This window comes from Neofelis nebulosa, chromosome 1 (assembly GCF_028018385.1).
Source record: "Neofelis nebulosa isolate mNeoNeb1 chromosome 1, mNeoNeb1.pri, whole genome shotgun sequence".
In the NCBI taxonomy this organism is placed as follows: Eukaryota; Metazoa; Chordata; class Mammalia; order Carnivora; family Felidae; genus Neofelis; species Neofelis nebulosa.
The window spans coordinates 130153689-130178653 of record NC_080782.1 but is presented as its reverse complement, the minus strand read 5'-3'; the positions used below and the strand labels follow the sequence as shown (position 1 = coordinate 130178653).

Genomic DNA, 24965 nt, shown 5'->3' with positions numbered 1-24965 from the left:
ACCTGTCCGCGGTATGAACAACATAAAACGTATGAAGTATTTAGTGTAGTGCCTGGCACAGAGGAATGGCTCAGTAAAGAAGAGTTATTGCCCTTTTCAAAAATCACTGACATACGTTCAGTATCCCAGCTCCACCTCTCACTGGCTGCATAGCCCTGAGAACAAGTGACTTCGCCTCTCTGAGGCTGGAGCCTTGTGGAGTCTGTGGACCCTAAATGAAAGTCTTGGGGACAGGCACCTCTGGGGACCGGCACTGCCTGCCCCTCCCAGGGCCCGTCTGGGTCTGCCCAGACCCCACTCCGGCCTACTCCCTATAGAGAGCTGTCCATGGCAATGCTGTTACTTCTCTGGAAATTGGCCCATTTAGTATTCACAAGACCAAACACAGAAACTGTCCAGCCAGGAGTTGCTTAAAACCTGGCTCAGAGCCCTGTAGCAAGAAACTTAAAACAAAGCAGGCTTTGGGGGCGCCTGTGTGGCTCAGTCAGTTAAGCATCTGACTTCGGCTCAGGTCATGATCTCACGGTTCATGAGTTCGAGCCCCGCGTTGGGCTCTGTGCTGACAGCTCAGAGCCTGGAGCCTGCTTTGGATTCTGTGTCCCCTTCTCTCTCTGCCCCACCCCTGCTTGTGCTCTGTCTCTCTCTGTCTTTCAAAAATGAATAAACATAAAAAAAAAAAAGCAGGCTTTTGACAAGCCCCTACCTTGTGCCCTATGGCCCTGGATGCTGGGACAGAAGCTTCTTGAAGGGTCCCTTGTTTCTGAAGAGCTGAGGTGCAACCAAGGTCTGGTGGTATCTATGGGAAGGACTGTGGCCCCGCTCTACTGACTTACCCATGCAGCATGCCCATCAGGACAGCTAGACAGCACTGAAGGAGGCATCTGAGGACTGAGGGGCACCTGGCCTCTCTGGGTCTCATTGTAGCTAATAGCGCCCTGCCCTCCCTTCAAAGACAAATATGAGGTCCTGCAGCAGCTGCTCTCCATGTCTGAGAGGTGGTGTTTTGCCCTCCCCTTCCGTCCCGGAAGCCCAGGCTCGGGGAAGTGCACCAAGGCCTGGAAGAGGCCCTTTGCTCAAGGGAGCTCCAGGTACTGCCCCTCTTTGAGGGAACACCTGACAGGACAATGTCAGCTCAGTGGCACTGGCCTTCCTGCTATTCTGCCAACACGTTGATGGTCCCAGAAGGCCCAGCACAGTCAGTCATGGGACACCCAGCTCCCTCTCTGCCCATGGGGTGAGCACCTTCTCTGCCACCTTGGGGGCTGGGGTCACAGTGGGGACCTTGGATGCTGCCAGCTCCAAGGGTAGACTAGGGCAGAGATGGAGGCTGGCCCAGCCTGGCCTTGGAGGCCCAGCTCCGACTGTCCCACCACAGAGCTGCCCAGCTTCAGTCCTGTATCACGGAGGCTGGGAACACGGTAAGCACTCAATTAACGTTCAATATATATTCTTCAACCCTGTCTCCTAATGCCTCCTCTGAACCTTTCTCTCACCTCAAGGAAGAGCCCTTTCCTTCTCTCTCTAGTTACATCTACCTCATCTGCATTCATCAAGCCCATCCTCTTCCAGGAAGTCAGCTGATATTCAAGATATTCCAAAGCACCTAGCACTCAGACCCCGTGGCTTTGCATTCTACACTCCTGCACTTCCTTCTGCCCATGGGCCTCATCTCCATAGCTGGGGTGGGAGGCCCAAAGTGCAGGGCCCTGTGCCATCACTTCCTCCCCTCCCAAATGAATGACTGGGCATGGCTCCCTTCCCCAGAATCTCTCCTGGAGGAAAATCCCTCTAAGACTATGTTTTAGACTCCAGGAATGAGTGAGAGACCACAGGGCGGTGGGGCAGGTGTCCCACAGCTGGGGACACCTGTCTCCTGGCTTTCCCAACTCCTGGGCCATCCAAAAGCCTGTCCTGGTGCACATATAGTCCAAGTCTGCTGTTCCGCCTCCAGAGCTGACCAAAGCTCAGCACCAGCCATAGGCTGGTAAGGCAACATGACCACAGTACGGCATGGGGGACTTAGTTCACCTGCACACTGAGCACAGGTTTGTTTATTCCTACACTCCCTGGCCATCAGTTCACTAGATGAGAAACACAAATGGAGCAATGGCTTCTGAAACAAGAAGAATTTTGTCTCCACTGCATTTGTATTCAAATGGGCAAAATAAATTTCAGTGTTTCCCGAGGGTTCCAAGAGTGGGGCCTGCGTACCTAGGGGTGATGATGGCGTTCCTTCCCCGAGAAGCCAGGATGAAAAATGAGGCCTAAAACAAACCTTCGCAGTCGATCTGTTAGCAGTGGCACAGGCGCAGCATTGGCCGGGGGGACCTGTCCTCTGGGCCGGGTGTGCCCCCTTGCAAAGGCAGCTCAGTGATTAATTATCACATGCACCCACCCGGAATTGTGAGGAGCAGGGTGAATGAGTACGACAGAATTTTATCTCTGAATGCACGGGGTGGGAAGCCGGTCAAAGTATGTGGTGCTCTAAATGAACGGAATGTTTAGAGCTGCATCAATCAGAGGGCATGTTCTACGCCTACACCTGCCACTTAACTCCTCCTGCACCAGCATCCGGCTGAGCTCCTGCAAAGCCTTTGGGAAGCCTACCACCTTCCTCTATGTGGAAACAGAAAAAAGCCTCAAGCCTGAATCTTCTCTGAGCCCAACACCCAGGCTTCCTGGCAAGTCGGTAGCCCTGGGAGAGGAGGGCCTGCAAGGGATCTTGATGTGGATATCTGAATTTCAGCAGCAGACATTATGGCTGGGCCTCGGTCACATTGGCTCACTGGGGCGAGGCAAGGCACAAACCACAGGAAGGGTGGCCTGTGGCTTTAAATAGTCCTCCCTGGAGCACTCACAGATGGCTCAGAGAAGCAGGAACCATCACACCTGAGATGGGCAGGCCGTGAGAGGCGCCCACGGCTCCAGGATACGCGCCCTTCACCTGTCTTGCTTGCTCCTGGCAAATGCGTTCAAGGACTTCTTTTCCTTCAACGTGACTCTGTGGAACCCTGTGGAGATGCCAAGACCCTGGCTTGTTGGTTGGCTTCAGCAGCCACCAGGCAGCAGCCGGGCCCAGCAAACCCTGCTTCTCACTCTATAGTGCCATGTGTCCCTGAACATCAGTCTCTCTGCCGGGCCCTCGGTCTCCCCTCCGCCTCCAAACCTTCTCCCACTGACTCACAGTGCAGCCTCTCAGAGACTTGGCCAACCCACTCCGCGGCATGTAGCAATCATGTCACAGATGAGGTGGGTTTAAGGGAGAAGGTGAGTGTGCGTGAGGAAGAGAGGTGAGGTGGGGCTTGGGGGAGGACAGAGAGTTTGGGCACATGCAGAGTGTGATGTCCGCAGGTAGTGACCAGGAGGACAAGAGGGCTGCTGAAGTGGGGTCTGGAGGCATGGCTGGGACAAGACCTTCTGCCCCCCTACCCCCCATTGGGGGGCGTGTGACTGAAGAGAGAAGCTCAGGTAAGCGTCTGTGCAAAGTTTTGCTGTAACCCGACCACACTCCTTGGTCTACGGCTGCTTCTACGCCACAATGTCAGCATTCAGCAGTTGGGGGAGAGACTGTAGGTACTGTATGGCTACAATACCTGCTACCTGGCCCTCTACAGAAAAGGTTCAAGGGGCTGGCAGAGCACAGGAGCGCAGGGGGGAGATGGTGAAGAGGTGGCTGAAGAGGGGGAAGGCAAATGAATGTGTCAAGGAGAGGTCAGCAGAGCCTGATGGAGCAGAGAAGCCAAATCTGCTGAAGACTGAGGCATATCCATTGGATATGTCACGGTAACCTTTAGCAGCCTCAGTTTCCTCGTCTGTACATGTGTGTAGGGGAGGTGCTGAGGGAACTAGAAAAGCTGCAGGAGAGCCAGGAGTGGGGCCATAGTGTTGATGAGAGAGAGAAGGCCCCTTTAAGGTGATTGGCTGCTTCAGGGAGGAGAGGGGGCCTGCAGGGAGTAGGGTGCCTGGGGCCATCAGCAAACCCTTGTATCTCAGACCCCAGCCTTGAAAACTTCTCCGAAATACCTGAGTCTGCTTTCCTACGTTGGTTACAACGGCCCAGCTGCCTTCCCAGACGCAGCCTTGCCGGGCCTTATAGTCCCTGTGCAGGCCCGTGGAAATGAGAGACGGAGGGGAGAGCGAGGAGAGAAGCAGACCGAACGCTGCAGGTTCTGCCGTCCTGGCACTTGCTTGGGTCAGCTTGATGCTTCTTTCCCCATCGCTCACCCCTTTTCTGCACCAGGACCCAGAAGACAAGTCCACATGGTGGAGGCTTTGCATGCAGGGTTTTCTGACCTGTGGCTCCCATCCTTTCCTCCCAGGGCTGTGCTGGCTTCTGGGTTCTCTGCGTGACCCAGGAGCTTAGCCTGCAGGGCCTCAGCCCAGCTCCCCGCCTCTAGCCCTTCCCTCCGAAGGCTGTGCCTGCCTGCACCACATGGGCTCTGGGGTCTCCGGGCGCCTGGTGCAGGAGGGGTCCAGCTGCCTGCCGGCCGTCTAGAACATGCCATCGTGATTCATCACAATGGTGCCACAGCCAGGCCTGGGGGCCAGCGTGTGAATCCAAAAAAAAAAAAAAAAAAAAAAAGAAAAGAGTGTGAAGTTAAGTAGCAAACTCATCACTGAAACTCTCACGTTTCCCGAGATGAGATGATTCCCATTAACAAAACACCTTCATTTTCAGAGAATCCATGTTCACAGCTTGCTCTGTAGAGCCTGCCCCCACAAGTTATGATTTATATTTTATTACAAGGTGAAAAGAGACAAAAAAAATCCTCACAAGGGGGGGAAAAAAAAAGCCCGCTGACTTTTTACAGCAACTCCCAGGGCATTTGATTTAAAGGGACATTGTCATCTTTAATGTTTTCATCCAGAGGAATTAGAGAGCACCACCATGATAATTTAGAGGCTCCTGATTTAAGGGGCAGCCGCCGTGGTCTGGCTTCACTGTATTTCCCTTTTTATGGTTCCAGAGAGTATTTTCTGAGAGATAATAATGTTGGGTGATATTTCTCCTTTGTCATATGGAGGCCCAAGAAGAAAATTAAAATAGGTCCTTTTGTCCCCTCTCTCTGAGGCCAGGCTGTGGATCCAGGAGGACTGTCATGGGCCACCTACAGCCACTTTATCTTCCCAGGGCTGAGGCCTGCCTTTTGGTGCCCTGGTTGTGGTGACGGGGAAGCGGGAGGCCATGCTGGTCCCGCCGGGAAGCATCTGAGCGATCTTTCACGGGTCAGCCCCTTTGCGCCCCGGACACCCTCCCCAGCGAGAGGTCACAGCGGCCTCTCAACAGCAATCCTTTCTGCTCCCAGTCCTGCCTCCTTGTACACCTATTGCCTTGAGAGTTCTCTAGTCTGCAGTCTCCCCTGTGGGCGAGACTCCTTCTCAAGCCAGCTTTGATCATGGTCCTCCCTGCCTCCCTAGTTTCCATGACTTCCGTGACAAGCCCAAACTCTAGGGCCTGGATCTGGGGGCCTGTGGCAGGAACTGCTCTGTGTTCACTGAACTGGATTCTTTTCCCAGCTGCAGACATAGCTCGATTACATTTTCCAGCTGGCCCTGCCATCAGGGGTGGCCATGTGACTGAGTTCTGGCCCATGTCAGATGTCAGACGGAACGCTCACCAATCCTGGCTGTCCTCCCCTCCACCAAAAAAATTCCTACGCAATTTGCCCTCTACTCTCTCTGTCCCTCTATATTGATCAGGTACAGGGCATCCAGGAAAAGAATCTGAGGCCCTAGGAGATGACAGAACCACAAAGCTGAAGATGCCTGGGCCCCCGTGTCACTGTGTGGCCTGTGGCCATAGACCGAGCCTCAGCACTCCACCGTTATGTGGAAGGGAATAAATCTGTATCATGTTAAGGCCCTGAGATCTGGGGTGTGTCTGTGACTGCATTTAGCCTCCCTGACCAACACACGTCTTTGCTGCTCTGGTTCTAATCTTTCCTTCCAGCATCATTTTCTGCTTCTCTCTTGCTCCTCTGTGACACAAGGGAGAAACTGGCCATGCTAGGTGGCCTGGGGCCTTCCCATGTCTGGCTGGGATGTCTTTTCCTACTCCCATATCTGCCTATGACAGCCCAGCCAGCCTTCTCGGAAGACTTGTAGCATTTTTGTGATTAGAGGTGTTAACACCCTTCTCACTTTCTAAGATAGCTTTTCGGCCTGTCTTTGCACATGTATTCATTTCCCATAGAGAGTGAACCCCCTGGGGCACAGGCCACACCTCACTCATATCCAACTTGCTGACATTGGAGGGTATGCCATGCAGTGGCCAGGGTGCCAACTCTGGAGGTCCATCCCCTGATTTGAGTTTCAGCTCTACCTCCCTTTACTGACTCTTTGGTACCTCAGCTCCTCTTCCGTAAAACGAGGATAAAGACAGGACAGCACCTCAAAGAACCTGCTACCAGAGAGAGGTGGAAACACCTTTGCATGCTCCGTGGACCACCCACCATCCCTCTTTGCTGCAGTCGACTGGCCATTTGAGAGGGCTGTGGCCCCAGGCTGACAATAGCCTATCGGATGCTCCTGTTGTGTTAACACCAGGGGTTGTAAACAGCCGAGTTGATTACACCACCAACTCTCCACCTCATCTGCCCTCACTCCCATGACTGTCCTGGAATCTAGACATTGTCCTTACGATAACAGCAGCCTGAAACATCTTATCTTCAGGCACCCTACTCTCTGATCACTTCCCGCCTCTTCTAGTTTATTCCTTTGGTGTCCAGACTCCAAAAATTCCTCAATTCCACTGGGACCCACAATCTACTGACCAACTGAACTGTCCATCACCCCCTTCCTGATGTCACTTCCTTCTCACCAGCTTTAATTCCATGGAAGTTAAACCACTGGAACCATACATTGCCCACACCTTCAGTTCCCTGCCTGCCCTTGGCACTACCCCGGCCCTGGTTAAACCTATCTGCCTACTTTGTGCTTTGTGCATCCGTGTGGGTAAGCATGGCTGGGAAAAGCATATGTCCTGCTCACTGGTTTCCCTTTAATTCATGACTATGAGCCACAAAGGGGCCTTTCATGTTGCCAGGGGCCATACAACCTTCTCTCCATCTGTTCACCCTCCCACTGTCCTTGACAATTGTTCCACGCTTTCCTTCTCCTCAAACCGCTTCCCAATGCACTGAGAAAACAGACATCTACACACGTTCCCATCACATCCACCTACCTGTACCTGTGCTCACATGCCCAGGCTTTTCTCCCATTAATATGGACCTACCAGCCACTCTCTGAGGCTCCCCTCCACCTGGGCACTAGATTGCACCTGCCCTGCTCACTCAAGAAACCTGATTCAGGCATATCACCTCTTCCTTCCAAAGCATCAATATTCCCCTTTCTACTTGATTATTTCCAGCAACATACAAATACGCTGTCACCACCCCTACCTTACTGTTCCTCCAGCTACCACCCTATTCCTCTGTTCTTTGCCACAGCAAAACTCCACAGAAGAGTGCTCTGTACCTTGTTTCTCCAGTTTCTCTCTTCCCACGTGCTCTTGCAACCTTCCCCCGCCACTCCATGGAGACTGCTCTGCACCGTTCCCACAGATCTCCAAACTAATGCAGGTACGCCTCATTTTCTTGTGTTTTGCTTTATTATTTTGTAGATGCTGTATTTTTTTTTTTTGGTACAAACTGAAGATTCGTGGCAACCTGTGCCAAGCAAGCCTACCGGCACCATTTTTCCAACTGCATTTGCTCACTTTGTGTCTCTGGGTTATGTATTGGTAATTCTTGCAATGTTTCAAGCTTTTTCATTATTGTATTTGCTCTGGTGATCTCTGAGCAGTGATTATGTCTTGCTGAAAACTCAGATGACGGTTGGCATTTTTTTTTTTTAGCAATAAAGTATTTTTTAATTAAGGTATGTATCTTTTTGGACATAATGCTATATAGCACATTTAATAGACTACAGTATAGTGTGAACATAACTTTTATATATACTGGGAAACCAAAAAATTGCTTTGATTCACTTTGGTTGTGATAATCTCCTTCCTGTGGTAATCTGGAACCAATCCCCAGTGTCTCCAAGGTATACCTGTTGTCCAGCAAGCTCTTTTTTTTTTTTTTTTCAAGTTTGTTTACTTATTTTGAGAGAGACAGAGACAGCACAAGCCGGGGAGGGGTAGACAGAGAAGGAGAGAAAGAGAATACCAAGCAGGCTCTGCACTGTGAGCACATAGCCCGATACAGGGCTCAAACCCACGAAGCCATGAAATCATGACCTGAACCGAAACCAAGAGTCAGACGGACGCTTAACCAACTGAGCCATCCTGGTGCTCCCAGGGATGCATTTGGCACAATCCACCACTTCCTGACTCATTCTTCTCTTGGCTTCTAGGACATCACCTTGCCTGTTTCCCCTCCTCCCTCTCTAGCATCTTCTTACTCTCTTTGGCTAGCTTCCCTGGTCTACTGACCTCTTCACACTGGAGACCCTTTGGGCTTAGTCTTGGATATCCTTCTCCACCTCCCCTTACCCACTCAGTGACCTCATCCGACCTCATGGCTTCCAACACTGTCAACATGCTGAGGACTTCTACGTTTCCATCTCTAGCCTGAACCTCTCCCCTGAACTCAGTCTTGTATGTCTAACTGCCTAGTCAACATCACCACTGGGATGTCTGACAGGCACCCCAAACTCGGTATGCTCCCATGTGAACTGCTGCTCTTCCCTGCCTAATCCTACATCACCCACAGTTAGTGGCAACCCTAGTCTTCCAGTCCCCATGCCAACCCCCCCGCCCTTTTTCTCATTAACACCTCCAGCCTCTCAGCGAATATCTTTGGTGCTGCCCTTCAAAATATCCCTATAATCCGACCATTCTCACCACTGTCCTGCCCATCACCTCCATCCTAGCCACCACATCTCCCTCCTGGATTGTTACAACAGCCTCACTAACCTGTCTGCTTGCTTCTACCCTTGCCCTGCCAGTCTTTTCAAAGAACAGCAGCCAGAGTGATTCTTTTCAAATATAAAGTCACTCGTCAACTTGAACCCCCCCCCCCCCCACCAAAGGCTTTCCATTTCACCCAGGTAAAAACAAATCCTCATGCTAGCTTCTGGGGTCCCCCAGGATCTCTGACCTCACTTCCTCCTTCCCATGCCACCCCAGTCTCCAGACCTGTTCTTACCTGGGAGGGGCTAGGATGTGTCTTCTGCAGGTGACCTCATGCCTAGTGTCCTCCCCACCCCCTCACCCCCTCACCCCCCCCAACCCCTGAGTGAGTATTTTTGTCTCTTTTGAAACCTGCAGAATCTGAATGGCCTAGAACAGTGTCTGCTGGGAAGTAGCTATTGTGTGAATGCGTTCTGCCTCTAGGGCTGAGCATTTTTCACCTGCAGGCCAACCTTGGGGCTAGGGGTGGTGGCGGCGTCATGCCAGCTCAGCTGTAGATTCTTCAGGGACACCTCTGAGGTCACACGGGTGGGATGAGCCTGCCTGTCTCCACCATGACAGGCTGCCCTCCTGAATCAGTAATTGCACCCTTTGATGGAAAACATTGTGGGAAAAAAAAAAAGGCTCTATACAAGAGACAAGAGTACAAGTTTTCATGCCAAACAGCATCACCAAAAACTGTTTTGCACTAATGTGTCCTATTCCACATGCCAGATCTCAAAAGCGTTGTGCAAAATGTCTTAATTGATTTTTATAACATCTCTGCCAGACAGAAGAGAAATCAGTCCTCTGATGAAAGAAAGAAAACTGAGTTTTTGTGGTTAAATTGGGCACAAAGACAGAGTGGGGGAGCCTTAGGTTGCCAGGAGTGGAGTTGGGGACTCAAATCTGTCCTCAAGCCAAAGCGCCAACTCAGGTGCACGCAACTTTGTCAGAGATGTGCTGGTGGGGGGGCTAGAGCCAGAGTGCCTGGTTTTCAATTCCTGACCTACTGACTCCCAGGTGGGTGACTTGAGCTTTCTATGTCTCAGTTTCCTCAGCTCTAAAATGGGGATGAATGGTATTCTTTTCATTAGGACCATTGTCACTAGATACTGATGAACTGATTAACAATAAATGTTATTAGTAATAACAAATGTCATAGCAGAGCCACTGGTCACAGCTTCTGACCGCCTGCCTCCTACATGTGACTACTGTGTGCCCCAATGGCCCCAGCTCCTTGTCCACTCAGACCCACACAAACCTGGGACTGGACACATGGAGCCTCAGAAAGTGCTTTCCAAATCAGTCCTGGCCCCACTGAGGTTTGGGCCCCTAAAGCCCCACTGCAGTCCTGTGCAGACTCTGCTGGGTAGGGCAGACTCTATAAATAAGGGTGCTTCTCATGGGCTGGCCTTTGTGGGCCGACAGTGTCCCCTTCTCTGGATACACTCCCCCTCTCTAACCACCTGTACATGCAGGGCACACAATGGCCCAATTTGAGATGCCACAGGGAGCCTGCTGAAGCATATGCTGGGGACCACAAATGTCCCCACAAATGAGTGCCAGGATAGCTTAGTTTGGTTCCTAAAGCCAGACTCCCAGGTTCACATCCTGGACTGCAACTCTCGAGCTCTGACATGCAGGCAAATTACTCCAGCACTTGGTGCCTTTGGGTTTTTTCTGAGAAGAGGGGCTAATGACAGTTCCTCCTCCTAGACTGCCGTAAGGATTAATGACTTCGCTTAGACGGCACCATGGCACATAGTAAGCACTCAGTACTTATCAGCTATTAATGCTCTTATTAGGCAAGATGAATCATGGCTTTAGAAGCAAGCTCTGCCCCACATCGTGGGTTCTGTAATGCTCTGCTTCGAAGCCCCGTGCCTCTGCACCACATGCTGGCTGCCATAGCCTGCCCACACATCATGGGACGGCTTCCCTGTCGCGAGGCCTCAGCTACTTCCTGAGTAAGCAACTTACAGACAAAGTAAGAGGGCCAGGCCTGTCAGGGTCACTACTGTGTTCCCAGAGTCCATCCCAGAACTCGCCTGGAGCAGGCACTAGGCATGAACGAAGACCTGAGAGCAAGCATTCGCCTGTTGCTTCAACGTGGGGCATTTCCTTAAACTCATGTTTCCTAAGAGTTTCCCAACCTGTTGGTTTTGTGACTTCCAACGCCAGGGCTGTCACATCTGAAAGCTTTCTCCAGTAACCGAAGCCACGGTACTGATGCATGTGACACTTGCTGGGGTGGCTCGGTCCATTCTGGAAGATTATTGTCCTCTGCAGGGACGGCAGGGGCAGCTGCTTGCCAGGCCACCCACCCTGCAAATGCCCGGGCATTGGAGCTTCTCTGACCAAGAATTAGGAACATGCCCGCTAGGCCATCCCTGTACAGTGGCGAGACTGAGGCCTTGGCCAAGGCCCTCGTGGCTATGCTGTTGTAAGGACCATGCTGCTCTCCTGTGATAAAGGTCACCTCCCACACCCCAGGCACGCTGGCACACATTCTGTTTGCAGACATCACAGGGCCTCTGCTCTTCAAAGGGCCAGGCTTGGTGCAGCCAGTCTAGTCCAACACAAGCCTTTGAAAGTCAAATCACCTAGGCTCTGGGTTTGTGAATATTTCATCTACCCAACTGCCCAGCAAGGGCTGCCCACAGAGGGGCTGGGGCTGCCTTCTGGAGGCCAGGGATCATGGGCTGGGTCTGGGTCTGTGCCCTTCACCCCAAGCAAGATCCAAACCCTCTCCTGACCTCAAAGGGAAACAGGCACACCAGTGCACAGGGATGGGTGGGTCCACATGGTTGGATAAGCCCGGCCCTCCTCCTATGTCCATTTAACCCTGGGTTCCTCCTCTTATCTAAAACCTCCACTGCCCAGAGCCATTAATCCTCAGCACGTCCAGCTGCTGTGACTGTTCCTTCCTCCTGTCTCTGCTTCCCCTTCTCAAGGGCTGCTTTTGAAATCTAACCAGGAGGTGGCTGGCAGGGGGTAGGCAGGGAGGCTGGGAGGCTGCTGGGAGGCTGCTGGGAGTCTGGGCATGAATAATCCAAAGTGGGCAATCAGCCTCTGAATGATGGAGAGCTGACTCCAGGGGTTTAGGAGCTCTGCTCAGCCCATACCTTCCTTGTTAACTTAAAGTATGCAAGAAACACATCCAAAGCGGATGCACACTGACATGCCCCTCCAATTAGGTACAGGTGATAACCACTTCTCTGTCCAGCAGAAACTGCTGCTGCCTTGAAGACTATGCCACCAGCACCTGGATGGTCTCCCTGGCCCCCGCCCTGCCTCTCCTGGCGGGGAAGGTGTGTGCGCATCCTTGACTGGCAGCCAGGGGAGGGAGGTGCTCGGTGACGGTGGGGCTGGGAAGTTGAGGTCCCAGGAAATGTGAACGGAACTCTAAGCCATGTAGGGTGCAGTCAGAACATCTACAGGGCAGATCTTTGCATAGGTTAGGGCATACTGGTTGCCTCCAAGGCTCCTTTTAGGTGTTTCTGCTGCTGCTCTCTTTCCAAACCCCCATCTTCCTTGCAACCAACCCCCTGATGCTGGGGAACATTCCCATTTTCTGCCTCCTTCAGCTGAGCTCCATCAGGAAGTGTTAGCCATCAACTGTGCACTATTCTGCAGGATGAGGATTCTGTATATGCCCCATGCCCTCCATCATCCAGGGTCCCTGGGAGGACAGCTTCAGACATGGTCACAACACGGCAGGATGCCTGATTCAGCCCACATGTCACATGCACCCCATTCTCTCCAGGTGGGGACATGGCACAGGAGACAAGACAACCACCATCTCCATGGAGACTCTGAGTGTCACTGGGTCTACTTGTCCACTCAGCATCTCCAGGTGTCAGGAGTTAGCCTGGGAACTTTCCTGATGCCCTTGTTTGATCTCTGGTTCCTCTGGGTCCAGCTCTCGACCCACTCTCATTTGTCACATCTGAGCTGGCCATGGGTGGCCTCCATGGACCTGTTCAGTTCCCCCCATGCCCCGTGTGCTGAGCGATGGCACCCCCTCCAGGTGGACCGATGTGCCACTGGCCGGAGAGTACTCAGCCTGGAGCTTCCTGCCAGCGGCTCCTTGGTGTCAGCCTTCCTTGGCCTGTCAGCCGGTTTCCCTGAGGGAGGGGCGGTCTGAACACACACGAAAGGCACCGTGTGACTCCTGTTTCCAAGCTGTCCTCTCCCTGACTTTGAACCTGCTGTCAAGTGTCAGCGCATTTCTTTTTTTTTTTTTTTTTTTTTTTTAATTTTTTTTTTCAACGCTTTTTATTTATTTTTGGTACAGAGAGAGACAGAGCATGAATGGGGGAGGGGCAGAGAGAGAGGGACACACAGAATCGGAAACAGGCTCCAGGCTCCGAGCCATCAGCCCAGAGCCTGACGCGGGGCTCGAACTCACGGACCGCGAGATCGTGACCTGGCTGAAGTCGGACGCTTAACCGACTGCGCCACCCAGGCGCCCCGCATTTCTAAGCATTGTTGCACAGAGGCGGACTTTTGAAGTTGGGACCAACGCTAGGGCTGGATGGGGCTAAAAAGAGGAGTCTCTGGGAGTGCATTTATCTGTGAGAGCTGAGAAGGGATGGGTGTTCAGTGGGCTTTGTGTTTAAGAGGAAAACATCCCTCCATGGGGGACCTGATCACTCAGGGAGCATGGGGATGCCTGTTCTGTGTGACAGGGAGGCTCCTGGGGGTCCTGTTTCCCTGCAGAGCTAAAGCTCACTGGTCCTAAGGGATCTGGGTCAATGTGTCTGAAACACCTGCGGCACACGGGCTTGGATGTGGGGACCCACACTGGGCATGCAGGTGCAGAGACCTTGGCCTCTGTAACAGCACACTGCGCACTCTGTCCTCCCCCTCAGTCACAGATGACTGTGGTCTCTCTGGAACTGGGTCTCTAGGGGAAGAAATGGAGACTCCAAAGGGTCCCGGTTACAGCAGGGCATGTAGCCAGCACCCTGGAATTGGCAGGCCTCAGTCTCCCTGGGCCTCAGTTTCCTTACCTTTAGGACTCAGGGGATGAGGAGGGAGACCTGCCAGGTGCCTGGTGCAATGTCTGGCATGTGGCCAGCACTCAGCTCAGGAATGGCCCTGTCTGGAGGGCTTGAGAGCTTTTGGGAAGACAAGAGAACCCAGAGTAGCTACTCTGATGAGCCACCTGCCAGCCCGCACTACCCCTCCTGCTACCCATGGAGGGGGCGGAGTCCTTTGGGCCCCATTTCCGTCCCACCCGGATGCGATTTGCAATCCCGACAAGTGTACAAACAGTTGTTGCGCCCGAAGCACCTGTCTGAAGACAAAACGCCCATGCCATCTGGAGAAAAATAGTTCTCTAAGGGCCCAGCTTGCCGGCTGCCTGGGGCAGCTCACACACCAGGCTCCTTCCCACCTTCCCTGGGCAGATCACAAGTGTGGAGCTGGACAAGGAAAGGGACGGTGCCAGATGGCTAGAATCCCGGCCAAAGCTGGACGTGGGAAACCGTGGCCAAGTAGCCCCGTGTTTTAAAGGGCGACAGTAAGGCTGCTTTGTGTGGCAGCCACACATGGGGGTGGTCCTAGCTCATCCCCCGCCTCAGCCCCACAGGCAACAAAAACTTCGGGATTCACGGGAGAGTCTGCACAGATGAGAACGAAACTGATTTTCCTTCCCGTGCCCCTGCTGAGTCCAACCCAAGTTTAACCAACTAGTTATGCATGTTTGCTCATCCCAGTACCAACCTGGATCCCACCGGGCCAACGACGGCAGCAGCCTTCCTAAGCAGAGGCCCAAGTCTGCAGCCCCCAGCACCCTACCAAACCCTGTGAGAGCCAGAACAGGAACTCGGGGCTCTGAGCAGATGGTTGTCAGCAGACTTGCCTTCTACCCAGAATCGGAACGTGTCCTCCTTCTTCAGTGGACAATACCTCCCCTGTTCCTGATTTACTGCAAAGAGCATTTAAATCCCAGTCCCCCCTTTGGCCCTGGGACCCCTTACAGTGTCTAGCCTGGGAGCCTCTGGGAGGCATTTGGTGAGGGTTTGTCAGATGCCAGAGTTATAAGGGGATCTGAAGGTGGCTTGGCACGGTCAGGGGGAAGGCTAGCTTTTGGGGAGAGACAAGTCCCATCAGGACAGCAGTGAGTGGAAGGGAGCACGAGTGGGGGCCTTCCAAACTGAGGGAGGGGCTGCAGATCACACAGCATATCTCTTTTCTCTGCCAACCCACCACCACTGTGGAGTTGTGGGCAGCTAACCAGGTGTGGGGGATAGGATGGCCTCTACCACCTGTCTGGGAACTGCTACAACCACTCTGAACCTTTTCTCTTTATTACCAGTAAAACAAACAAACAAATCCATCATGGTCTTTAATCCTTTCCGCGAATGTTTATCAAGCACCTACTATATAACAGGCTGAACATCCACCTTCTGGAAAGCTCCAGGCTCCTCTCTCTCTTGCTCCTGCCTTGTTCTCCAGCTGGAACAAAATGCTTCAGGCAACAACTTCACCTTCTCTCAGATGCAGCCCTTCCTTTCCTTCCCTCTCTTCTGCCTCCTGGGTTTGTGGCTGTCCTGACCCTCCTGCTGTGACCTTTGCTCAGGAGCTTTTGGTCTTTTGGCGTCTGCCCATATTTCAACTGTTTACCATCTTTCCTGCCCAGAGGGAGAACCTGGGAGGGGCTGGGCCCTGGGCCAGGATGAGGCACGGTCAGCCTTTGGGGCTGGAGGGTTGATGAGTAACAGTCACCATAAGGTAGGGACCAACAAGCCAGCGGGTGTTGCTGATGCAGAAGAGACCCAAGGTGGGTCACTGGCTGTGGTCTGAGGTCTCCAACTAGCCCTTCGGTTGCCACTTGAAGGCCTGCTTCTGGCAGTCAGCAGCAGCTTGGGCATCTCCTGCCCTTTTTTCCTCTCCCGGAAGAAGACACCTCTCTCTGTCTCTCCAGGTCCTGCCTGTCACCAGGGCCTAATTCTCCAGCTACGTCCTGCCAGGAGCCACCCTGGTGCTGGGGCTTGTGAGTAATCCCACGCCTGAGTGTGGGCCACATGCTGCTGACGCACTCAGTCACTATGCACGTGTGAGCAGAGCCCTCATGCGCCCCTCCACTCCCCAGCATGGCTCATGAGCTGGGCCTGCATAGTGGTGGTGATAAAGGGTTTTGAGGAGCATCATCACAGAGCCTGAAAACAGGCGGCTAGAGAGAAGGGAAGCCAGAGGCAGAGGCCAAGGGATTTGTGCTCCAAGTGTACAGCCTTGGGGAGAGCCCTTTTTTCAGAAACACAGGGGGTGAGCCTTCTCCACACCTCAGAGCACTAAGGGTCCCTGAGAGTTAAGAGAGCTTACACCTGCCACCCGGGCCACCCCCACACTGAGACTCCGGCGCGGATGGCAGGCCCAGGAGACAGCAGGCTGGGATGCACCCCTGCATTGGCCTCAGCTTGCTATCTGGGCCCTTGCCTGGAGCCTGGGAAGAGGCCTCGGCATCCAAGGAGCCCCTTTGAGATCCAGGCTCTGGGCGGCTCAGCCATTCACACACATCCCTAGGCTTCTCCACACTCCAGTGCCATGGAGCAAGCTTAGAAATCGGTAATGTGACCTTGAGTGCTTAATTGCATGTTGAAGTCCTTTGAAGTCCTCGCAAATGCTTTGTAGAAACAGTGACATTTATGAGGACGATAGGGTGCTATCCTGGTAAGAAGCTGACATTAAAATTGTTCTCATTTTATATCTTTGTAATGAAATTCTTTGTTTCCTCTGCAGCCATTTCTGAGTATTTACTAACATTCAGAGAACTCTCTGTACCATGCAAAATTTCAGGTTTCTCTGTAGTGCCTAATGTCAGGCTGGGCTGTGTGACAGGAGGCCAGAGCCTGATCTGCAGACCTGCTGGGAATTGTTACTCTGGGACATGAGGAACATGTATCCAGCCATCTTGCCCCTGCATCTTCCTCCAAGAGGAGGGTTTTTTTTTTTTTTTTTTAAAGCACCAAAGTATCATGTTTTAATGAGTTTTCTTTGCAATTTGTATATAATAGATTTTCAATAACAACCTGTAATTAGTTCATTTTCTACTATTCAATTGCTCTGCACTGAGGCCATTGACAGCTTCCAGCTGAGATCTTTAAAAATGGAAAGTGCTTGAAGACTCAGCTCCAGACAATGCGGGAAACTGCAGGCCGACAATGCAACTGGTAGAAGCAAACCTGAGCAAGAGGCGTCTGGGTTCGAAACTCCCAAGAGGCAGAAATTGGCCAGCAAACAGCAGTTCTGATTCAGAGCCGACTCTTCCATGGCATGATGAGGGCGAGATGGCCCCACCCCAGAGCCCTGGTAGATGTACGGGGGTCCCCATTCCACCAGCCCGCTCCCCAGGGAGGAGGCACTCACTGAGCATCGACCCCAGCCCAGCAGCTGCCGATGGCTTTTTGGGCACAGCTGGGGCAGAGGGAGGGCTGCTCATGTGCCCCCTGAGAAGAGGCACCTGGGAGGACAGAGCTCAGGCACTGGGGCAGCTCCTTACACAGCAGCCCTGCTTGCTTTTCTGTCCTGACCATCATTAGTGGAAACTAGAAGGCTCTAGTGGCCACAGGGGTTTTCCAGGGCTGAGTGCATGGCTCTAGCTGATACTCAGGATCCTCCCTGGGGACTTGCTGGGCCAGCACACCTGCAGGTGCCTCACAGGCTGGGCGCCGGCTCGAGAGGCTTGCACAGATCCAGGCCAGGTGGCCTCTCTCCTGTCCCGGCTCCTACTTTATTTGCTGTGTGCCAGCCTGCAAGCTCCCTGTGGGCAAGGCCCGCTCACAGCTATGTTGCCTGCCAGAGAGCAGGCTCTGTGCATGTTTCCCGACCTGATGCTTTCCTCCTCCTTCCCCTTCTGGTCTCTGCTTCTGAACCTGTCCCCATGTGTGGTCTTCCTGCCCTGGCCTGGTGCCCCTGAAATGTTCCAGTCAGCTGGCCTGCTCCTTACATGGGCACTGCCCTCCAACTGTACCTGAGCGGAGAGAGTAGGCCTGCACCCCCGGCCCAGGTGCTGTCCCTCCTTTCCTGGAGCCCGGCCCACACCAGCTTCAGGGCACACCTGCCCTGTCTTCCAACAGTGATCCAGTCATAGTATTGCTTCCTTTGATATTTTTGGCATTGACCTGAGTCAGGGAGCTTGGGTGTCTGTGCTCAGGGGTTTTGCTCAAGAGGCCTGCCCTCCTATTCTGCCAGGGCCCAGCTTCGGGGAGGAGGGGGCGGTTCCTCGAGAGGCCAGGGTCTCCAGTTTTCAGGAGGGCATGCTGTGTGGGTGTTGCCTTTGCCATTGTGATGTGGCCTCAGGAGGGAGGGAGGTGGCCCTGGGGGCCCAGCCGGGGCTGAGCTGGCGGGTCCTTCAGGTTCCCAGGAGCTACACTCAGAGGAAGTACAACCCCATGTTGTATGCTGATGAATTAAGTCCCAAGGTACATGGATTTGCACAGAGATGAGAGCCACTCTCCTGGTGGGAATGGCAGGAGCCAGAGGGCCTGTGCCTGGTCCTCTCACAGCCAGGGTGTGAGGGGGGTGGGGGTGGGGGTGTGGGCTGCAGGCTCCTTCCATGGCAGCCCTGAGCGGGAGCCCTTATCTCCACACACAGTTGTCAGAGGTAGAGGTAATTAAGCAGCGGGCAGGTAGCCTAACAGCCTAACAGAACACTTATCCTGAGGAGGGCTGAATGGCCAATTAGTGGCCCCAGGAGCAGGATGGGAGCTTTATGGGACAAGCAGCTTTCGTCTTCATTAAGGAAGCATTAGGCCCATGTGGGCATCAGGGCTCACCTCCCACCCCGGTCACTCATGCAGGTGATCAGAAATGTCTGGGGCTGCTAGGGAAGCCACAGGGGTGCCCTTGCTGGCTGGGTCCAACCTGGCCGGTGCTTCCTCAGTGGGGGTTCTGGCTGTGGGGCTCCAACAAGGTGCTTCCTCTGCTCCCCTGGAGACGTGCAAAGACCCTCTGGGACCTTTAGTGACAGTTACAGTGTGTTTGGACCTCTGGCAAGCAGAGAGGTCTGCTTCATCCCCTCAGTAAACAAACATGGGCCAAGGGTTTCCTGGGTGCCAGACCCCATGATAGGCATGGAGAGCAAAACAGCCTCTGGCATCCTGGAGCCTATACACTAATTTGGGGCAGGATAATAATGACAACGGCACAGGGTGACGGGGCTGGGAGCAGTGGGGGCTGCGGGGAAAACACGCAAAAATCTTCACGTCCGTCCCTGACCTACTTGGTTCATGATTACTCAGCACTTAGCATTTACTAGTGCTGAGTACACGTCTGTGATGGTCATGAAGCCATTTTACAGACGAGCAACGTGAAGCTCAGGTTTAGTTCTGGTAAAGGATTGTTCAAGGTCATGTAGCTAGTAAGCGGCGGAAGGAGGATTTGAACCAGCTTTGACACTGAACCATCAGGCCACAGCCTTGTTACTGTGGAGAGGTGAACTCAGGGATGTGAACACACACAGGAAGATGTGTGGGGCTCTGTGGAAGGAAGAGAAACCGAGGAAGACTTCCTAGAGGAGGAGAGCAGTGAGCTGAGACGTGAAATTTAGGGAAACACGCTGTGGGGACAGTGAGACTCTCGTTACTGGAGAATGCCAATGAGTCGTAAAGTGTGTTGAAATGCACGAGGAGTTTCTGGAACTAGATATTTGCGTTCAATCATGATTCTGCTGTGTGACTATGGGTTAGCCACATAAGTTCGCTGAGTTTTTGTCTCTTCATCTGTAAAACTGGGTCATAATACACAGTGCTGACACATGATTAATGTGAGGTGTCATTTTATAGGACTCGATGTTAAGAATCCACTATTAACTCCAGTGTTGTTAACAAGCAAAATCATTCAGATGGCACACTGGCTTTGGCTTCAGGGGCACATAGCAAGCTCACATGGAGGCCGTCTCTCTATGCCTGAGGGGAGGAGAAAGCACCCTCACTTCTGTCCTTGGGAGGGACACCTCTCAGCCCCTCTTGTCTCCCGATTGTCAATTCCTCCTTTGGCCGAGCCAGGTTAGCTATTTTATACCCTTGAGTGCAGGAGGGACCAAGGGCAGTGAATCTGATTTTTTGGACACGTGATTTGCAAGTCCTCTGTGAGGCAACCAGTTTCTCCATTTGGGGTTAAGGGTGTCATGTCAACAGTGGTCTTGGCCTCCACCGGCACTGAGGCTCATGCACACGTATCTCTTGCTCTCCAAAGCCAAGAATGAAAGAGATAAAGTTTTGCTCTCTGAAATGTTGGTACTCATGACTGAAAACTCAGGGACCAAACGGAGGAGGGTAAAGCGGCATTCTCACCCTGTGAAGAGAGCCTGAACTCCCCTTACACAGATAAGGAGCCAGATGGATTTGGGTGTTTAGCTTTAGCACCGTGCCCAGCACAGGCTGGCTTGAGGGCTGCCTGACGTACCGTGTCTGACACGGTGTCAGGCCTGTGCCGGGCACCCCTTTTTCCAGAGGATGAGAGCATGGAAGGTAAAGCTGCACCTTCCTTCCATTTTGTAGCAGTGACAGCAGAAACGCAGCGGTAAATTCGCCAGGTGACCATCTCCTCTGTTTCACAGAGTTGCCCTGGATACAGAGGTAGTGTGATAATCTGATGAAACCACTGTGTTCTGTCTTGCTTGCCTGGAGTGCAGGGAGGGTGTCCTGCTCCCACACAGGCCTCTGCCTGCAGTTCTCCTCCGTGACACAGTGCATCTGTGACCCCAGAACATTAGCATGTGAAGCCCTGCATCCTGCCCGGCTCGCCGCTCAAACCTTTCCTTCCCAGCCGACACATCGCCCTCACAGGATCAATGAAAAGGACAAGTATCTTTCCAAAAAGCAGAAGAAGCTTGTAAAGAATTGAAAGCGAAAGAAAAATCCCCATTTAAACAATATGTTTTCCCCATGATCCCAATCTAAACATTCAGAAAAGTGCAGAAACATGCATTATTGGAAAGCTTTTTAAACGAGCAACTTTGAGATTAATTTATTGTGATGCATGGACATCTTGCTCACCAAGGACCGTGGGGCCTGGGCCTCTGCCTCAAGGAGAGGAGCAGTGGCTCTGCAGCCGGTGTGGCCGGGGATGGGGAGGGGGTGGTGGTGCTGGGGAGGGTGGAGGGCACGTGGTGAGAGAACACTGTACCCTTAGTTCCGAGATCAGGCCATGATATGGAAAGCCAAAAGCCACTCGAAGAGAATGTTCAGGTGATAGATGGAGAAAGAGAGGGAGGCCACCCTCATATTTCACGCCCGCCAGTGTACAGAGACGGATGAGTAGGAGATTTAGCTCCATCTGACAGTCAGCCACAGGACTGACTCCCATGGCTGAGGTACCTGGCCTCTGCCCTCCTCCCTGGGAGGGGTCACCTGTTCCGCAGAGACAGGAAGAGGGTGCAGCCCCAGCATGAACCAGCTCAGCGGAGCACGGCAGCTGCCAGCCTTGGGGTTTCTGGCAATGCCCCCAGCCAGCTGCAGACAATGGCACACACCGGCCCAGCCTGAGCTAAGCCAGCTGCATGAGAAGATGCAATTTAGGAGACCCCGCCCCCCTCCACCAACCCACTGCCCAACACAACACCAAAAACTTAATACAACCCCCTTCTCAGGCAGAGGTCCTGCAGACCCATCCTTTAACAGAGTGGCCAAGTCTTGCCAGGAGGTACCCCACAGACCCCGTCCTGCCTGGTGCCCAAGGACCCTGGCAAAAAAAGAAAAATATAATGTCAAAGTCTCAACCCATGCCAGCCCATTGGCTCCAGTTTTTAAATTAAATCCAAAATGTTGTTGCTGAAGTGCTTGAGATATTACTTTCTTAGTTTTAGTGAGGTTTCTTTAATGTCCATTGATTTCTGGGTAATAAGTTGTACCTATATGTCTCATTTCAATTACCTATTTAACATTCACTGAACCATAAATTCATTCCCACAGCTATGGGAATTTCATATAGAGTCCCTATGACTTTGAAAAACCATTGATGCCTCATGCTCCGAGTGGCCGCGTGTCAGGCCTTTATGGCTGGGTTAACTCATTTTGTGGCTTCCTTAATGGCTGTGAGTTTACATTTTATTGCATATCTATTTTTGGGGCTGGGCTGTGATGAATGGTTTGGCTGCCTGGTTCAAAACAAGTCCAAGGCAACAGCAGATTCTAATTTGCTTTAAAAATGATGATTATAAAGCTTTTCAAATAATAATCCAGGAACGAAGGAAACACATCCCACATTGCTCTGCATGAGACATATGGCTGGAGGTGAAGTAATGACATCCCTCCTTTTCCACAGGTAGCTCATGTTTATAATGACCTTCATTAGGGAGGCCAGGGAGGCCTTTTTCATCATGGGCAATCAGCATGCTTGCATTTCCTCAAGAGTAAAGCCAGTTTTCTCCTTGGCCCCGACTGATTCTCAGAAACAGAACTCACGGAGCAGAGGCTTCTGCGGTACCAGGTACCAGGATGGTTCTAAGTGGTGCCATTCTCCGGTTAATGATGTCATCGTGGGACATCTCAGTAGTGATGCCTGGTGCATCCTCCAAGTCCCTGAAGTCAAGTCTGGGTCCCTGGCTCTATGCATTGACCTCTTCCTTCCTCCCATCTTTTGCAGAGAGGCCTGAGCACAGAAAGCATTGCTGGGAATGTCTCAGAGCTGTGCCCAGGACACTGGTTGCTCCTCTTCTGACATGCAGGGATGCTCTCCCTGTCATCTGCCTTGACATCTGCTCTTTTCTTGTTCATGTTCTATGAGATTAGAATCACCAGGGGGTCCCTATGTGGGGAAGGTGGAGAGAATATTGTAGGAGGGGACACTGAGGACAGGAGGGAGGGTCTTGTCCAGTGACATGCATATCAGTGCTTAACAGTTGGCTCTCCAGAGGAAGAAAGTGCCCCCCCTTTTGTACCATTTGTGTGGTATGAATTTCTGTGGTGTAGATACTCCCACCATGGCTGATTTAAAGCTATCAAGTGTTTCCCTGCAAAATTGCTGAAAATCTAGTCATTGGCTCTCATGAGCTAGGTCTAGGGAGTTGCTGATATTGCCACACATTCTAAAATGTAGAGATTTATTTATTAAAAAAGTTTTTTTTAATGTTTATTTATTTTTGAGAGAGAGACAGACAGAACACGAGCAGGGGAGGAGCAGAGAGAGAGGGAGACACAGAATCCGAAACAGGCTCTATCCGGGCTCTGAGCTGTCAGCACAGAGCCCGACATGGGGCTCGAACTCACAAACTGTGAGATCATGACCTGAGCCGAAGCCGGACGCTCAACCGACTGAGCCACCCAGGTGCCCCTAAAATGTAGAGATTTATTTCAAGGCATAAATTTCTCTACAAGGCGAACACCTCCCACAGCAGGTTAAGCCTACCAGTCATTCGCACCTTATTATAAACTACTGTACGTCGATAGGAGTTTCAGTAGTGGGCAGGGAGAAGGACGATGGGTACCTATCACAGTACATTAGGCAGAGCCCTGTAATTGGGGGTTGGACTTTGAGCCTCGGCAACAGGGATGTTGTGAACCAGAAAGGCACCCTTCCTGCCCTCTCTGCCCCTGTGTCAAGCTCATGGACTTTCCCCAGGGAAGAGTCCCACTCGTTTCTCTCCTCATGTCATATGAGTACCTCCTCTATCTGCCACAAGAGCCCTTCCTGCCAGTGAATCATGACTGCTTCTCAGGCCTTGTGAATGTTTGCATTAACAGCACGAAATGTCAACACGAAGCAGGAATACTTTTCTGAGAAGCCGAACTCCAGGTAGAGGTTGAGGCTGGGGAGAGGATGTGAGGATCTGTGCTTGAGAGTACTCATTGCACCTTGGCGGTGGGTGGGGAGAGGGGGTGTCTCACACCTATTCCCCAAATTCTAGGGCATGCTGGTAGGAGCAGTGAGCTCGTAGGTCATGTCCAAGGGTGTCTCACACAGGATGCACATATCACCTGCTTTAAGCAGGGGCTGAATGTTTAAGAAACATAAAGGGGTTCCATCTCTTTGAGGCCAAGAATGTTCCTTCTTGTCTCAAGTTTGGGGTCAGCACTGCCCTCCCCTCTCCTCCCTGCTGAATTCTGTGAGCTCTCTACCGGAGCTCATTCCTCCTGCCCGGCCAAGCCTCCAGAACGCTCCTGCAGAATCTGCCTCCTGGAGTCATAGACTCCCTCGGGTATCTGGCAGTGCCCTCCCAGCCACACTTAAATCACAGTTCTGGGTTCCTCCAGTGACACCAAGAAGGGCCTTTACCCAAAAGGAACAGATCGCGCGTTCCTTCTTCCCACCCACGCTCCTTTACCCTTTTCTTAAAGCTCAGGCTTGTTGCAAAACAAATTCAACTGATTTCACGTATGAAAGAAACCAATGATGGAGACAACTGACGACAGACTCCAGAGCCCCGCAAGCGGGAGGCGCAAGCCCGCCTGTGGAAACAAGCCCATTCGCGCACACACCCCTCATTGGGGCTGACTTACGGAAAGCTGTGTAGAGCTCGTGGAGGGTCAGGGAGCCATCGTTGTTGTAGTCATCAAATCGGAGGAGGTCGCCCGGTGAGCATCCCAGGAAGCCCTCCTCCAGGTTCTGCTCCTTCAGCACGTGCTGTGGGTGAGGAAAGGGATGAGGCCAGAGCAGGGAGTGAGTTCAGGGCTGTGGGCATGGCTGGAGCCAAGAGGGGCTGTGGTCACCGCCCAAGGGAGGGGTGAAGACTCCAGTGACAGCTCAGTGGGCCATGGGGAGCACCCAAAGCTCTTTGGTTTTGTCTTGCCTCACCCTCTCATTCTATAGATGAGAAAACTGAGGCTCAGGGAGGGCAGGGACTTTCCCAGGGTCATGCAATGGTCAGGTCAGAGTTGGGATGAGGGTTCAGGTGGACAGATCCCAGACGGTCTCAATTGGGAATGATCTTTGCAGGTCCTGGTCTACCCCTTCATGCTACAGATGGGGAAACAGGGAGGAGAAGGGGCCTGATCAGATTAACTCAGCAAAGAAACAGTGGCTGAGCGCAGCTGAGGTCCCTCAGGCTCCTAGTTTCGTAGAGCTGGAAGGTCACTTCTCCATCAGTGCATGCCTGCCTGACCCCCACACTCCAAAAGCC

The 24965-nt window shown here is 52.6% G+C and overlaps 1 protein-coding gene and 1 long non-coding RNA gene across 7 annotated transcripts in view; one reads left to right on the top strand and one right to left on the bottom strand.

Annotated features, from left to right (window-relative positions):
• The window catches only part of FSTL4 (follistatin like 4), a 584589-nt gene that overhangs the window by 97270 nt on the left and 462354 nt on the right, over positions 1-24965 (bottom strand). For all 6 annotated transcript variants that reach the window (XM_058736382.1, XM_058736366.1, XM_058736397.1 and 3 more), the window contains exon 6: positions 24346-24469. In XM_058736382.1, the coding sequence (XP_058592365.1) occupies positions 24346-24469 (124 nt within the window). The remainder of the gene's footprint in view (positions 1-24345; positions 24470-24965) is intronic.
• LOC131515942 (uncharacterized) lies at positions 18239-19665 on the top strand. The gene is made up of 2 exons (XR_009263756.1): positions 18239-18327; positions 19315-19665. It is a non-coding gene; the product is annotated as an uncharacterized LOC131515942 (long non-coding RNA).